At 50.7% G+C, this 13,884-nt stretch overlaps 1 protein-coding gene across 1 annotated transcript; it reads right to left on the bottom strand.

Moving 5' to 3' along the window:
* Positions 1–9,675: 9,675 nt before the first annotated feature.
* C4H11orf91 (chromosome 4 C11orf91 homolog) lies at positions 9,676–13,093 on the bottom strand. Its single transcript, XM_047774266.1, has 2 exons — positions 11,083–13,093; positions 9,676–9,936 (listed from the first exon to the last, which is right to left on the bottom strand). The coding sequence occupies exons 1-2, from the start codon at positions 11,594–11,596 to the stop codon at positions 9,851–9,853; spliced, it is 600 nt and encodes a 199-aa protein (XP_047630222.1). The 5' UTR covers positions 11,597–13,093; the 3' UTR covers positions 9,676–9,850.
* Between the last annotated feature and the right edge of the window lie 791 nt (positions 13,094–13,884).

The following is a 13,884-nucleotide window of genomic DNA, read 5'->3' as shown; positions in this document are numbered from 1 at the left end:
CTGTACAGCAAGGGGATCAAGTTATCCTTATATGTATACATTTTTCCCCCCACCCTTTGTTTGTATGCTTCTTGATGCCTCTGTAAATGGAGCTGAGACATCATCCTCATGGATTCAGCCTATAAACATAATCGAGATGCTGTCTGTAGAGTGCTGAGCACGGGACCTGGCACAGAGAAATCCCTTGCTAAGTAGTGCTTGATAATTGATATTGGAGGGTAGGGTGTTGTGTCAGGGCTTGGGAGAAACTCCAAGGGTGTTACTAAATCCCACTGGTCTCACTTGTACTCAGACCCCAGGACACTTTTTCCAGGGCTAGAACTGGTCCTGTCAGAGCGTCTTTGCTTTGTCCCTAAAACAAACTATAAAATGACCTCAGTTCTGGAAATGCACCTTTAATAAATTGTTTCTTTGGGACGGATGCGGAAGGCTACAGTGAGCAGTTCAGATTTGGACGCCACGCTCTTTCTCATGCACACAGCCTTTTTCTGAGTTCGTGCGCAAACACGCACACACACCTCGGACGAGAGAGGCTGTTCTGATTGTCCTGGGACTCTTCCCAAATCACCTACCAGAGCGACAAAAAGGGCGCTCAGCTTTCTGGAGGCTACACAGGAAGGAGCTGCTACTTGGAGAGAGCAGGTGGGCTCAGCTACTGACCCGCCATGTCACCATAGGCAGTGGCTTCATTGCACTGGTGTATAAAGAGATACCATTGTTGGAGTTCTTGTTGTGGCGCAGCAGAAACAAATCTGACTAATATCCATGAGGATGCCGGTTCGATCCCTGGCCTTGCGCAGTGGTTCGGGGATCTCGCATGGCCATGAGCTTGGTGTAGGTCATAGATGCAGCTCAGATTCCGCGTTGCTGTGGCTGTGGTGTAGGCTGGCAGCTGTAGCTCCCATTTGACCCTTAGCCTGGGAACTTCCATATGCTGCAAATGCGGCCTTAAAAAAACCAAAAAAAAAAAAAAGAGAGAGAGCAAGAGAGAGAGTGAGGTACCATTTTACCTGCTCCTTTATCACTTAACTCTGGAAACCAAGCCTGCATTAACCCTCAAATTTCCCTCTTTCAGTACTCGTAACAATCTAAACAATTAAATAAGGAGAAAAAAATATATACATCCCTCTGTCTAGATCTGAATTGTCAACTATGGTAGCCACTAAGCCCATGTGGCTATTTAAACTGAAATCGAAGTAATTAAAATGAACTAAAATTTTAAGTTCTGTTCCTCAGTTGCACTAGCCACATGTCAAGACTCAAAAGCCACATGTGGCTAATGGCTTCCATATTATTATTATTATTATTATTATTATTTGTCTTGTCTCTTTAGGGCCACACCTGTGGCATATGGAGGTTCCCAGGCTAGGGGTCCAATCAGAGTTATAGCCACCGGCCTACACCACAGCCACAGCAACGCAGGATCCAAGCTGTGTCTTCGAGCTACACCACAGCTCACAGCAACGCCAGATCCTTAACCCACTGAGCAAGGCCAAGGATCAAACCCTGCATCCTCATGGATGCTAGTTGGGTTCTTTAACCCCTGAGCCACAATGGGAACTCTACTGCTTCCATATTTATATAAAAGCATATAAATAGAGCATTTCTGTCACTGCAGCAATTTCTATTAGACAACACAGATCTGTTATGGGTTTAAATGCATCGTGTCCTCCTTCCCCATATGCATATGCTACAGCCTTCGTCCCCAGTGTGCTGCTATTTGGAGATGGAACCTTCAGAGGTCATTTTGTTTCGATGAGGTCATGAGGGTAGGGACTTCGTGATGAGATTCATGTCCTTCTAAGAAGAGGGAGAGACACCAGAGCTCTCTTGGCAGCACCTTGATCTTGCACTTCCAGCCTCCAGAACTGTGAGAAATAAATATCTGTTTAACCCACCCAGTCTGTAACAGGAACCAGAACAGACCAATACAGAAAACACGTCTCAGTGAGTTCAGTCCAGCTTCTTTTCTTCATGGGAACCGGACTTCTCACCTTGAAACTGGTTCTGGAAAGAGATTTTCCGTGTATAATAGGTGGTTCTGGGCAGGCAGCCACCTGCAGCTTCTGAGAAAGACCTGGTGCCGTACCTGTGTTTATTTTTGCCATGAATGCCTGCAACGGCCACAGTGTCTCCTCCTCCCTAAAGTTTTCCAAACTGGGTTTTCTTCCAGATAATAATGAACAAGCTGATAAATGTCACCCCTGGATGGGAAAGGGGCTGGGGGGCTGCATCATCCCACCTCTAAATGCATGCTGCCACCTAGTGGGTCCACCTCCCTCCATGGGAGAATCAAGGATTTTGTGTTGATGACCAGAAAGCTTGTTGCAAATTGGCCTGACAAAACCTAGGACCCCAAGCCCTGGCTGTGTGTGAGGTCATGAGCTGAGCCGTGTACACACATTATCTCAGTTCATTTGTGACAGCCTCAGGCAGGGGGAGCTATCATGCACATTTTCCAGATGAGGAAAAGGGCTCAGAGAAGGTAAGAACCAGCTTTATTGGAAAAAAACCTGGATGAATAAATGAGTCATTTAATGCATGAAGGCTTAGTTTATGTGCTCTGCTTTCAGAGTTATAGAATGTTTACACGGCATAGAAAAACTCTGGGAGTTCCCATCGTGGCTCAGTGGTTAATGAACCCGACTAGGAACCATGAGGTTGGGGGTTCGATCCCTGGCCTTGCTCAGTGGGTTAAGGATCCGGTGTTGCCGCGAGCTATGGTGTAGGTTGCAGACTCGGCTCACATCTGGGATTGCTGTGGCTCTGGCGTAGGCCTGCGGCTACAGCTCTGATTGGACCCCTAGCCTGGGAACCTCCATATGCTGAGGGAGTGGCCCCAGAAAAGGCAAAAAGAAAAAAAAAAGAAGAAAAAGAAAAACTCTAGGATGAGATTAATAATCCTGGGGGAGTTTGGGAGTGGATTAGAGGGCATAGCTATCATTTATTCCTCCTTCTGGAGGGATCCTGCCTCAGGCTCCTGTGGCATCATCAGACGATTTTAGGACCTCTGCTGCTCTGTCTCTCCTCTCCCCCAACTTGTGTAGCCAAAGCCTGCTGGCGAGCCACACTCATTCTTCTTCCAGGAACTGGAATGAGGAAAGGGTTCACTTTGGGCACTGCTGTGAACAGAGAACCCATGTGACTCTCCAGGAAGAAGCTGACCAGAAAGGCAGGTGTGGGCAGGTGTGTGGAGCCAGGGCAGCCATCTGGGCTCCTGGCAGCCTCCAGGCCCTGGTGCCAACTGGCATGAGGCCAGTGAGAGGACATGAGGTGCATCTGCAACTGCTTCCCCACTCCTAGGGCTTCTGTCACAGGACCCTGGCCACCGGTTCCCAACATGGACAGATGAGGACCTGAGCCCAGCCGAGGCCCATCCGTCTGCTCTCTGAGGTATGCGGTTGCTGCGGAGCTGTCTGGTGGCAGCACCTCGTGCCTTTCCTCTTAAAGGCCTGGGCGCCCTCCTTTATTTCTTTTGCATTATTTTCTATTGTTTGTAACCCAACAACCCAACTGTCACCCATCCGCTCTTCTTCTTCTTATTATTTTTTTTGTCTTTCTCTATGTCTGCTCCCGTGGCATATGGAGGTCCCCAGGTTAGGGGTCTAATCGGAGCTGTAGCCGCCAGCCTACACCAGAGCCACAGCCACGCGGGATCTGAGCCACATCTGCGACAGGTCACGGCAACGCTGGATCCTTGACCCACTGAGCGAGGCCAGGGATCGAACCCACAACCTCATGGTTCCTAGTCGGATTCGTTAACAACTGAGCCACGACGAGAACTCCCACTCTTGCTATTTAAATAAACTAGTTTGCATGGCCTTCTCTTTCCCTTCAATCAAAAGAGCCCTTAGAATGGACGATTCTCCAGCTTTGTGTCATTGATGCATTTTCTGGATTCCTTTCCAGTCACTTTCCCTCCTGTCACTGCACAGATTCTTTCTTGAATGTGCTGCTGCTCTGGTGTGGATGGGATAGAAGGCCTGGGTGATGATTGAAGCCCTTGGGGGCACCAAGAGGGGTGCCCATCACCCACCATCCTGTGAGAGCAATGTCTCCATTTTCCAGATGAGGAGTTGGCCTCAGAGAGGTTAAGTAACATTCCCAAGGTCACGTATCTGCTTGGAGATGGAACCAAGATGCCATTGAAAGGGAGAGGCCAGGATGCCTGAGGCAGCAGCATGAGGTCCCCCTCCAGAGAGAGGAAACTCTTTAAAGCAACGAGGAGATCTCTCCTCTTGTTCCGAGAAGCCAGGCCTCCGCAGGTACTGGATCCTGCCTGGCTGCCTTGGCCAAAGAGTGGGACACAGGTTACTTGGTGAAAGGAGTGGGAGGTTTTCCCATCACACTTGAAATCTGCTTCTCTGGGGACAGATTGATCTGCTGCAGGAGCCGTCAGGATATAAATAGCCAGTGTCACCCTCTATCAGGTTTCCTGTTCCAACCTGCTCAAACCATTACCACTGCAATAGAGGGACTTCAGCACCCCCTTCCCCAATAAGCTGTTCCCCCTGCTCACCCTTTTCCCTGATGTAGAAGCAGCTAATCTGATGGGTCAGGGTCCAGAAGGTTCCCTGGGCCCTGTATCACCAGTGGGCGGGGTTACTCCATCTTAAAATCAGGGGCTCCCTGAGCACCTGTTACAAGGTAAAGCAGGCACGACCAGGCTTCTTCTTGTCTGTAGCCCAGAGAACAATCAAGCTGGAGGCAGCAGGGAGCTTCAGTGACGCCGTCAGTCCAACTTTGAATGCTGCAAAGTGCCTTTCCCTTTTGTTCAGCTATTAGTTTTTGTTTCCTGTTTATCTGGTGGTTGCTGGTAAATGTTTAACAACCGACTCTTTGAGGAGGTTGGGAAGGGGAGCGGGGAGGGGACAGAAACAACGCCGATGGTATGTATATATGCCAGTTTCCGTAATGTCAGCCCTCTCCTTGTGGCCAATCTCAAGATAGCAACATGACATTATCAGGAAGGGATGCACAGCAGCACCCTGCTATATAGTATTTTCACCACACGGACATAAGAGCCATCACTCATTGCAAGAGCCCAGGTCATTGTAAAATGGAGCAAAGTAATTGGGGAGGGCTGAATTTTTATTTTATTTATTGTTTTGTATTTTCTAGGGCCGCACCCATGGCATAAGGAAGTTCCCAGGCTAGGGGTCTGATTGGAGCTGCAGCTGCCAGCCTTCGCCAGAGCCACAGCAACGCAGGATCCGAGCCATGTCTGCAGCCTCCACGACAGCTCACGGCAATGCCAGATCCTCAACCCACTGAGCAAGGCCAGGGATCGAACCTGCAACCTCATGGTTCCTAGTTGGATTCGTTAACCACCGAGCCACGATGGGAACTCCTGAATTTTTAATATTTATCACCTTAGTTTTAAATACAGTTTAATTGTAAGTTGGTAGGGCTTAATGTTTAATCATGGCTTTATTTAATAACCAGCTTACAAAACTCCTGAAATTGTAACCGTTGGCTCTCATGGGCTTTTCAGCCGGCTGCAGCATGCCACTGCATCGATGATTCCTTGTGTACAGGCTTTGCTCAGCAGGACCCATATATTGCTTTCATCTGCCAAGCATGCTTGTCTTTGGGGACCAGTCTCTTCCCTTCCATCTTGTTCTGGAGGGGCTGACAATCACATGACCTGCCTCCCCCATGGTCCTGATAATAGGACCTGTGTGTGATCAAAGCCATGGGATGAAGGGATAGAGGACAGAGCTGAGTGCGGGCCTTCCTGGGAACGTGGCTACGATACCATAATACTATCAACCCCACTCTCACTTGGGAAGTGTTGGGAAACAACTCAGCCAACCCCAAAACTATGCCCTACTTGTATTGAGCCTGAGATTTCCTTTGGATGGCTCACTAGGGCTTCCCCTGTGCCTGTGCCCGTGCCCCAATCAGCAGGAGAGCCTGGAAGAACCCTAACAGGCCTGCATTGCAATCCTGCCTCCGCCTTTCTCTAGCTCTGCCTCCAGGTAAGTCCCCTTTCAGAGCCCTTAATTCCTTCATTTATAAAACATACCAAGAGTGGTTCCTATTTCACAAGGTGATGGTAAGAATTAGATTATTCCTGTCAACTGATTCCCTTGGTGCCCGGTATACACCTGACAGTGGCCTAGGTTATGAGCCTGGCAGGACTGGGGTGGGAGCTACTGCGACTCTGGGGGGGGAAATGGGGAATAGGTCCCCATCAGCTAGCTCTTTCTCCACCTGAACTCTGCGCTGGGTTTTCCTGATACCTGCTTCATCCCCAGTTATTCTCATGAAGAGTCCCTGGCCCCCCCTCACTAGACTTGCCAGCCTGTTTTTCTAGAACAAGGGAGCCTCTCTTGTAACAACCTTCCAGGGGCAACGGGACTCTGGCTTCTTCCTGGGGAGGGGAGACAGCCTGGAATGCCCAGGGCAGGAGGGCTCTCATGTGTAGAGCAGAGCTTGCAAACTCCAGGGGACTGTCCAGACTTTATTTGCCTGCTTTGGGTTTTGAAAACACTGGAACTTGTTGCTAAGATTTAGAACCTGGGAGCTCTCGCCTAACACTGGGCCCACACTCCTGACTGGGTAGCAGCAGCTGGACCTGTGGGCCTGTTCCCTGGACTCTGTGGCTCCCCAGCCTCCATCTGGTCCCGGCCCCCCCCACTGCCCAGGATGTCCTCAAGCTGGAGGTGGCTGCACATAAATCTCCTGTTATTTTAAATCAACCACCTCTGGACTTCCCGTCATGGCTCAGTGGAAACGAATCTGACTAGTATCCATGAGGACACAGGTTCGATCACTGGCCTTGCTCAGCTGGTTAAGGTTCCGGCATTGCCATGAGCTGTGGTGTAGGTCACAGATGCAGCTTGGATCTGGCGTGGCTGTGGCTGTGGTATAGGCCAGAAGCTACAGCTCCGACTGGACCCCTAGCCTGGGAACCTCCATGTGCCATTGGTATGGCCCTAAAGAAACAAACATTAAAATTAAAAAAATTAAAAATAGATCAACCACCCCTGCTTCCATCTAAAGCCAATCCCTCTGCTGTAACCTAGATTCCACCTCTCTCATCCTCGCAAGGATATCATTCCAGCAATTCCTCATCTCCCTGAAATCCTGGATTAAATCCATTTCACCTGCCTTCACTAATCAAGGTCAAGTTAAGACCTATCCGCCAAGAAGCAGGAAGCCTAAACAAGATGTTTGCCTGAGTTATTTTCCAGAAGCTTGGAGTCCCCTCTGCCTAGTCGGAGCTGAGTGGGTTAAATCTGGATAGAACCACCGACCCTCTAACTGCAGGTGCGTGGGGTGTCCACTCTGTGACCTTTTGATGTCAAATGGCCCCAAATCCCACCCCTCCAAACATGCAGAGGCTGTAGCTGAGTGACACCTGTGCAGGGCAAGCACCGCACTTTTTCCAATCGCCTTCCCCCACGCCACCTGCGCTGACCACACCTCAGGCCTCCCGCATCATTATTAGCCCATAAATACCCCAGCCCCTGGCCTGGGGAAGGATGGATTTAAGGCTTCTTCTCTCGTCTTCTCGTCTGGCTGCCTTGCAAGTAAGTCCTCTCTTTGCTTCAAATTTTGGCATCTTGGCATTTGGCTTGCTGTGCGTCAGCAAAGGAATTTCTTTTATCTCGCCGATTTTCCTCCCCCACTCGGTCATTCTCTGTTAGGCTACAAACGTGTGGTCATTTCTCCCCTCTTAGAAAACCTTTCTCTTATTCCTGCTTGCCCTGCCAGCTCCTGCTCAGTTCTCAATTTTTTTTGAAGCTAAGCTCTCTAAAAATTCCCCTACACCCCGCTTCTAATTCCTCTCCTCCCAAGGAGTGGTTCGCTCTTAAAACTACTCGAGTTCAGGGAGTTCCCATTGTGGCTCAGAGGTAATAAACCCGGATAATATCCATGAGGATGCAAATTCGATCGCTGGCCTTGCTTGATGGTTTAAGGATCCAGCATTGCCATGAGCTGCAGCTTGGATCTGGTGTTGCTGTGGCTGTGGGGTAGGCCGGTGGCTGTAGCTCCAATTCAACCTCTAGCCTGGGAGCCTCCACATGCCCTGGGTGCGGCCCTAAAAAGCAAAAAAAAAAAAAAAAAACAAACCCAAACAAACCCTACTCCAGTCAGGTGTTAACCCCTATCGCTCAACAAAACTGCTCTCGGCAGGATCACCAATACTAAATCCAAGCTCCTACATCTAAGAGGAAACGCTGCGGCTCATCGGGATCGCTCAGCACTATTGGTCAGAGCCCACCGTGTCCCCCATCCTAAGCCCCTCCTCACATGTCTCTTAAGACACCTGGCCCCCCAGTTGCACATTTTCACTCTCCTTTGAAAGAAGCCCAAATATCACAGGTTCTTTGGCTGTGGTCTGTGCTGCTGGCGTAGTGAGGGCACAAGGAAGCCTAGATGCTGAGCTTCATCAAATAGTTTATCCTCCGTGTGCCTGGGCTGCTGAACCATTGCTCCTCCTCCCCACAGAGGCAGCACCTGGGGGGGGGGGGGGGGCCATAAATGCCTCCGGCCCGAAAAGGGCAAAGGGTGGGTGGGGCTGTGCCGTTCTGGCTGCAACATCCCTTCTCGATTAGTGGGGTGATTAATTCCCACAGCCTCCTGACTGCTTTCCCGATGCCTGCCTTACTCTGTTCTCAGCACCAGTCAGATCCTATCACTCCTCACCTGAAAACTCTACCTCCCATCTTACTCCGAAAAGCCCAGATTCCTTACTGTGGTTTGTAAGGTCCCATACAAATGGACCCTCTTTGTACTCCTCTCTTCCCACGCCCCACTCCTGCTCCAGCCTCCTGGACTCTCTGCTGAGCCTCAAACATCTCTGCAAGCCCCCACCTTCAGCCTTTGCACCAGCTCTTTTTTGTTTGTTTGTTTGTCTTTTCTAGGGCCGCTCCCGTGGCATATAGAGGGTCCCAGGCGAGGGGTCTAATTGCAGCTATAGCTGCGGGCCTACGCCAGAGCTACAGAAACAGGGGATCCGAGCCGCATCTGCAATCTACACCACAGCTCACAGCAATGCTGGATCCTTAACCCACTGGGCGAGGCCAGGGATGGAACCCGCAACCTCATGGTTCCTAGTTGGATTCATTAACCACTGCGCCATGACTGGAACTCCCTGCACTGGCTCTTCTGCCTGAAACCTTCCCCAGATGCCACCTGGCTATTACCTTCCACCGCCATCAAACCTTGTTTAAATGTTCCCTCTTCAAAATGCTACCCTGCTTTTCTCCCACCCTCCGGTCCATCCTCATCCCTACTTGTTGTTTCTTCCCTTGGCGTGTCCTCTTCTATGATACCATATTGTATTTGTGTGCCTGATCCCAGGAGCCTAGGAGGGTACCTAGCACATAATAAGAACTCATATTTCTTCAATATGTGAATTTCTAGGAAGGACTGCGGCTTAGATCAGGTTATCAGAGTTTTGTGGTCCCAAACCCAACAGACTAAACATTTCCAAGGACTAAAGCAGTATGAAAACTTACCCCTTGTTCCAGTCCTCAAAAGAGCCTTTCCAGGCAGGGACACGGCAGAACAAAATATATGTCGCCCTTGGCTTTTCCCAGTCCCCCTGACTTGGTGGTGTTGGGGGGTCCCCTCCACCCCATCTTGGGAGCCCCTGGTCACTGGCTGGGCAGCAACTTTCAGATCGCCCCCAGCAGCGACATAGGCAGAGAGACCATGAAGTTAACCACGCAAATTGGCACTGTATGTGGTATATGTGCTGGGAGAAATGAGAACAGCAGTAAATACAGAACAGAAAATAAGGATCTTTGAAATGACAACAAATGGGACACATTATCTAAGCACTAACACCTAAGGCGGCAGCTGCCTAGGCTGGGGTTGGGGGGGGGGCAGCTCCTCAGGAGAGAGAGGCTGACTTCTTTCCAGGTGGCCTGGTCTTCAGTCCTTGTAACTTTTCATCTTTCAGCGCCTTCAAGAATTTATCTGCAGGAGAGCAAAACAAACTTAGCTGTTGGAGAGAGAAGGGCTTCTCCTAACACTTCTAAAGCAAGCTTCTGGGAAGCAGTTGTGTGCTCCCTACATAAGCCAAAATCCATTATGACCCTAGATGGGTGGGGAAAAAAATTCAAACATCCCAAGACAGTCTCAGTAGAGAGAGTATGGACTTGAGAAATCCAGTACATAGAAAAGCCCAGGTATTCGAGGAATTTTTCCCCCGCAGCTGTGGGGAAAGGGACATTACAGGGTACCTGATGAATTGGGGACCATTCCTATTACCACATGGACCTAAAACATGTAGGTTGTCATGCTAATGAGAATAGTCTTTCTAGAAGCATCTGCCTTCCTCTAGGGGTCAAGTGCCAGCCTAGATATTGGGAAAGACAAAGTCTGTGGAACAGCCTTTGGCTATTGAATATTCTACAGCAAAATCTGGTCCTTCTGGGAGTAGAACTGGGTTTCATAACTTCACCTAATAGGCGGGACTCCGTCAGTTTGTGTGCTAGTGGAATCCTGCCCACATCAGCACATCTGCTCTGCCTTCAGACCCTGTTTAAGAGGGAGACAGGGCCAGAGCCAAGGGTCATGGGGAGGCTACCTCCCAGCATGGAGACGTGAACATCCTTGAGCCTTTTGGGTCTTGCACAATCCCCACCTCCTCCTAGACACTCCAGCTGAGGGTTACCTACTTCCCTCTCCTCCCACTGAGGACTCCAGTTTAAGATAAACACTAAAGGTCAGGTCCCTAGGGACAGGGGCTGTGTGGTGGTGGGCGTGGAACTATTGTGCAGGAGGCTTAACGTTCAACTTGGGGATTGTGATGATAGAAGGACTTCCAGGTCTAGAAGCTCTGAGTCCACATTAATGAAAGGGCTCAGGAGAGAGGGAGGTTGAAATTTGGCCCAAGAGTCCATTAAGTCCAGATTAGTGATGGCGGAAGGAATCGGTTGAAATCCATGACAGGGGTGTCTGGGTTCTGGGGGTGGGGGGGAGATAAGAGTTGGGATCTGGGACTCCTGGGGGATGGAATCTGTGCCCAAGGCCACACTGCTGGTGAAGGGTTCAGAGGGGCATGGAGCCAAGGAGGGAGGTGAGGCCAGCTAACGGTGGGCTCGGCTGAGGGTCACGCACAGTGCTGGGAGTCGAAGCCGTCTCCAGTGATGGTGAGCAGCTCCAGCTCCTTAATCCGGATCTCCAGCTCGCACAACTCCTCGGGGTGGGAGGCAGAGGCGAGCCGGGGTGTCGTGGGGCCAGGGGCCAAGGACGAAGCAGCCACCTCGGGCCCCGGCGGTGGCGAGTAGAAGAAGCGCAGAGGCTCGTAGGGGATGGAGGCCAGGCCAGAGGGCCAGGGCGGGGGACAGGAGCGCTCACTGCGGGGACCCAGGCCGGGTGGTGGCGGTGGTGGTGGCGGCGGCGGCGGCAGAGGTGCTGAGACCAAGGGGGTCTGGGGCAGGGGCCGGGCCCCAGCCGCCCCGCCCGCTGGCCCCGCCCCCGCTTTCAGCGGCACAAAGAGCTTCTTCCAGATGTTGAAGTCGCTGAGCGGGGAAGAGGAGATGCCGCGGTCATAGAGGGAAGGGAAGTAGAGGGGCGGAGCCGGCCGCTGGCTCATCCTGGGGCTCTGACTGCCGCGCCGCCCCTTCGGCATCGTTTGAATGGGAGGCTGCGTGGGAGGAACCCCGTGCCGGGAGACGCGCGCCCCGGCCCCGAGTCAGCAGGGTTCTGAGGTTCCACAGGCCACGCCCTGAGGTAGCGCAGCCCCACCCTTTCGCCCAGCCCCGCCCTAAATAGGCGGGGTTCTAAAGTCCGGCCCGCCGCGCCCCAGGAGTGAGAAGGGCCCAGGGGCGGCAATGGGAAATGCGGCAGGACCTCTCTGCTGTGCCGCCCTTTCCTTCCGGGCGACCGCCCTACACCCTCGGCAACTGCAGCTTTGGGTCCCCCAGACCTCGGCCCGGTCAAGCCCACGACTCCTCCTACTGCCCCTTAATTCCACAAGCCCCATTCCTGCTGTATTGGACCCCTGGCTGCTACTCTCGCATCCTACCGTAACTTCATGCCAAAGTAGAAAGCCGTGGGCTGGCCAGAAGGCCAAGAGAAAACTTTCTTCAGGTTTCTCCTCCATTTATAGGGAGGAAAAAAACCGCGAGAAAGTTGCTCTCTGCGGGAGCAGCCTTCCCTTACCACACCTCATCGCAAAGTCTGGCGAAATGAGTGTCTGACTTTTCCGCCTCTACATCGGGGGAAGAGGGTTGATGGGAATGCCTGTTAGCACCAACTCTTATTTCTACCAAATTTCCCAGTGTGGCGAGTAATTCTGGGGGAAAAAAGGTACCCGTGGTAGGGATTTGTAATAGATCTGAAGTAGGTGTCCTCAATGAAATGCGTTTAGTTCTCTTCGGAACATTATCAGGAGCTAACAGGCAAAGGAAATCCTGGGAAACGCCCCTTACCACTTGATCTATTCTTTAGGCTTGAACATACCGTCCAAGGGACGTGTGTCCAGCTGATTTAGATGAGTAGCCTGTGTTAGTCATAGACTGAGGGTATGTAAGTTTCCTTGAGCGTCTCTGCCTAGTGATATTGATGTGACTGAACAAAGATGGGTGGGGGCCAGTTTAGATTGGTGGCCAATCCAGATCTGAGTCAGTACCAGCTCCACTAGCAAATGCTATATATGTCCAGGGTGGATATTTTGGGGCGAGTTGCTTGACTTCTGATTTTCTGTTAAATGGAAATAAGAGAACCAGGCCACCTCATAGAGCTGTTGGTGATGATGAAACGGCAGACGACTGTGTGTGGGAAGCATCTGTAAACTTAGAAACTGTGCAAATACAAGGAGCGGCAATTCCCACTGAGGGCCTTGTCTGAAGCTGAGATGCTTTTCTTCCCATATGTAGCTGTAAGTTCCTTGAGATCAAGGATCCAGCCCGACAATCCTATAATGCTGAGCATATAATAGGACTCAAGTATTTGGGCACTTTTAAAACAGTGTTATATATTGTGGGGACTGATGATCAGAATATACCGCTCCCAAAATATGCTGCTTTGGCATAAGGATGATTCTAAGTTGAAGGCAACTGAGAAAAAGCAGACAGAGGAGGAACTCTCTCTGTCCTCTATACATTTTTCTTTCTAAAGATAAAGGAGTTCCCATCATGGCGCAGTGGTTAACGAATCCGACTAGGAACCATGAGGTTGTGGGTTCGATCCCTGGCCTTGCTCAGTGGGTTAAGGATCCGGCATTGCCGTGAGCTGTGGTATAGGTCGCAGACGCAGCTCGGATCCCGAGTTGCTGTGGTTGTGGTGTAGGCCGGCGGCTACAGCTCTGATTGGACCCCTAGCCTGGGAACCACCATATACCGCGGGAGCGGCCCAAGAAATGGCAAAAAGACAAAAAAAAAAAAAGGATAAATTTCCCTGTGTGAAAACGTCCCCCGTGCCCGCTCCCATGCCATGTCAGTGATAATGACTTGTCACTGGAGATGCTCGGTCTTGGGTCTGCGTAACAGACCTTACCAAATGACCCTCAGCTTCCCTAAGTTTCCCCTATGTAGTTACCTTATGACAATTTACCTAGAAATGAAAATGCTTAGAAATCCTCAGTTCTTTTCTGTGAGGCCTCCATGTGCATGCCTAATAAATCTTTCTCTTATTATTACTTTTTCATGACCCAGCTATTGAGCCTGAGGGTAGAGGAAAAGGTTTCCCTAGTAGTGGGAAGAGCCGAGGTTTGGGACTCAGACCTGGTTCCAAACCCTGGAGCCACTATGTCCTTGACTGTGTGGGTGAACCTTTCTGAGCCTCAGTTTTTCATCTATATGATGGGAATAGTAATGGTACGTACTTGGATTGGCATGATTAAATGAGACAGCTTAAGTATCTGGTCATAGGACCTACTCGGTAAATGTTAGCTCTTGTTACTATGTATTAAAGATT

The sequence above is a fragment of the Phacochoerus africanus genome, chromosome 4 (genome assembly GCF_016906955.1).
Source record: "Phacochoerus africanus isolate WHEZ1 chromosome 4, ROS_Pafr_v1, whole genome shotgun sequence".
NCBI lineage: Eukaryota > Metazoa > Chordata > Mammalia > Artiodactyla > Suidae > Phacochoerus > Phacochoerus africanus.
The sequence above is the reverse complement of the archived record's forward strand: the minus strand, read 5'-3'. Positions and strand labels throughout refer to the sequence as shown.

Coding starts and splice junctions, on each gene's coding strand:
- C4H11orf91 (XM_047774266.1), bottom strand. CDS start 11,596: ATGCCGAAGGGGCGGCGCGGCAGTCAGAGCCCCAGGATGAGCCAGCGG. Junction 9,937..11,082: donor CGGCTTCGACTCCCAGCACT/GTGCGTGACCCT, acceptor GCTCTCCTGCAG/ATAAATTCTTGAAGGCGCTG.